Source organism: Vigna radiata, unplaced genomic scaffold (genome assembly GCF_000741045.1).
Source record: "Vigna radiata var. radiata cultivar VC1973A unplaced genomic scaffold, Vradiata_ver6 scaffold_414, whole genome shotgun sequence".
NCBI lineage: Eukaryota > Viridiplantae > Streptophyta > Magnoliopsida > Fabales > Fabaceae > Vigna > Vigna radiata.
In genome coordinates this window covers 172,251-173,870 of record NW_014544156.1, presented here as the reverse complement: position 1 = coordinate 173,870, position 1,620 = coordinate 172,251, and the positions used below count along the sequence as shown (strand labels likewise).

At 39.3% G+C, this 1,620-nt stretch overlaps 1 protein-coding gene across 3 annotated transcripts; it reads left to right on the top strand.

Moving 5' to 3' along the window:
• The first annotated feature begins 40 nt into the window (after window positions 1-40).
• Window positions 41-1,613, top strand: LOC111241250 (vegetative cell wall protein gp1-like). Of its 3 annotated transcripts, none has more exons than XR_002667109.1 (3): window positions 41-763; window positions 860-1,354; window positions 1,458-1,613. XR_002667109.1 is itself a non-coding variant. In XM_022778314.1 (2 exons), the coding sequence occupies exons 1-2, from the start codon at window positions 318-320 to the stop codon at window positions 1,005-1,007; spliced, it is 594 nt and encodes a 197-aa protein (XP_022634035.1). In that variant the 5' UTR covers window positions 41-317; the 3' UTR covers window positions 1,008-1,415. The 3 variants fall into 3 exon arrangements, 1 of the variants encoding a protein (XP_022634035.1); XR_002667108.1 differs by having other exon boundaries at window positions 1,454-1,613; XM_022778314.1 differs by lacking the exon at window positions 1,458-1,613 and having other exon boundaries at window positions 860-1,415.
• Window positions 1,614-1,620: the final 7 nt, after the last annotated feature.

Here is a 1,620-nt window from a genome sequence, read left to right as displayed (position 1 = left end):
GAAGAGTTAGAAGGACAGATACAAGAACATGAAGAAGAAGGAGAAGAACAAGATGAAGAACAAGACGACGATGAAGAAGAACTTGAAGATGACGAAGAAGACGATGATGAAGATGATGATGATGACTATGATGATCATAGTGACGCATCAAACAACGATGACAATGAGGATGATGAAGATGATTGAATTAATTAAATGCTTGTATTTTGACATTTCTACGATTCACAATTATATAATATTAAATCATTTATTAAATACAAATTGTCTACTTTGCGTTTAATTGTCTATTATTTATTTATATATTTTAAATTACAGTAATGTCAGGACAAGAGCCTTCACGTCCTGACAAAGGCAAGACGGTAAAAAAGGCTAGGCAGACGAAGTACGTTGTTAGAGTTCCTTCGGAGATACCATTCTCCAATGCCAGAGCTCGACCAGATGTTGGATCCTCACGTCGACCACCACCCCCTTCTACGGCGCCCACACCTTCTGTCGGACCCACACCTTCTACTATAGGGCCCACTCCTTCTACTATAGGGCCCACTCCTTCAGTTGTAGGGCCCACACCTCCTATTGTAGTGCCTACTCCTTCAGTGGTAGGGCAAACACCATATATTCATCCCTCTTCTATCCCCACACCACCTTCTATACCATCTCCAGATGTACATCAGNCATCTGCTGATGCTGCTGATTCTGCTGATACTGTTGATTTGGATGATCCTGCTCCTCATGATCGACCATTCATTGAGCCGTGCGGAAAAGGGTAATACCATATATTCTTCTTAGTCTTGTATTTTGCATTAAATTGTTGATCTTACTATGGTTGTACATTCATAACTTTCTTACATTCATATTTTAGGTTTCTTCCTTCTAGAGTTGCTTCACAGGCCATCACTAGGACTATTAAGCAACAATTTCTACAGCCCTGGGCATCATGGGAAGTAATCTCTGACGACGACAAAAAACTGTTTTGGGAGAGATTTAAGGTAAAACCATGTGTTACTTAATCATCTTGCATCACCATATTCAAATAGGAATTTCATTTGCTTTATTTTAATATTATCTATTGTAACAGCAAAAGGTACAGTGGGCAGCTGAGCATGAAACCCAAATTCACAAAAACTTTAACATGAAAGCATCTCACCGATTATCACAAATGTTTAGAGATGCCCGGATGGCAGGACAACGCCCTTATTGGGTGGGGGAGCACATATGGAATTCATTGTTGGCGCATTGGAATACGCCACAATATCGCATTAAATGTGCTACCGCCTAGAAAAATAGGGCATCAGAAAAAGGTGGTGCACTGCATACTGGAGGATCCATCACCACACATGAACATGCGATTCGTATGGTAAAAATCTTGATTCTTTTCTTATCAATAACTCAATAACATCATGTACTTTGAAATTAATATATATATGTGTCATTCGCATGTTTTAAAATATTACAGGCAGCGGCGCTTGGACGGGCTGTTCATGTTGATGAGGTCTTTACACAGACTCATATTCGCAAGGGGACTGGTGAATATGTTGATGAGAGGTCTCGCAAGACCATTGTAAGTAAACTTTTTAACAACATTCAATTTTGTACTCTTTTTTCACACTTTCAAATTAATGT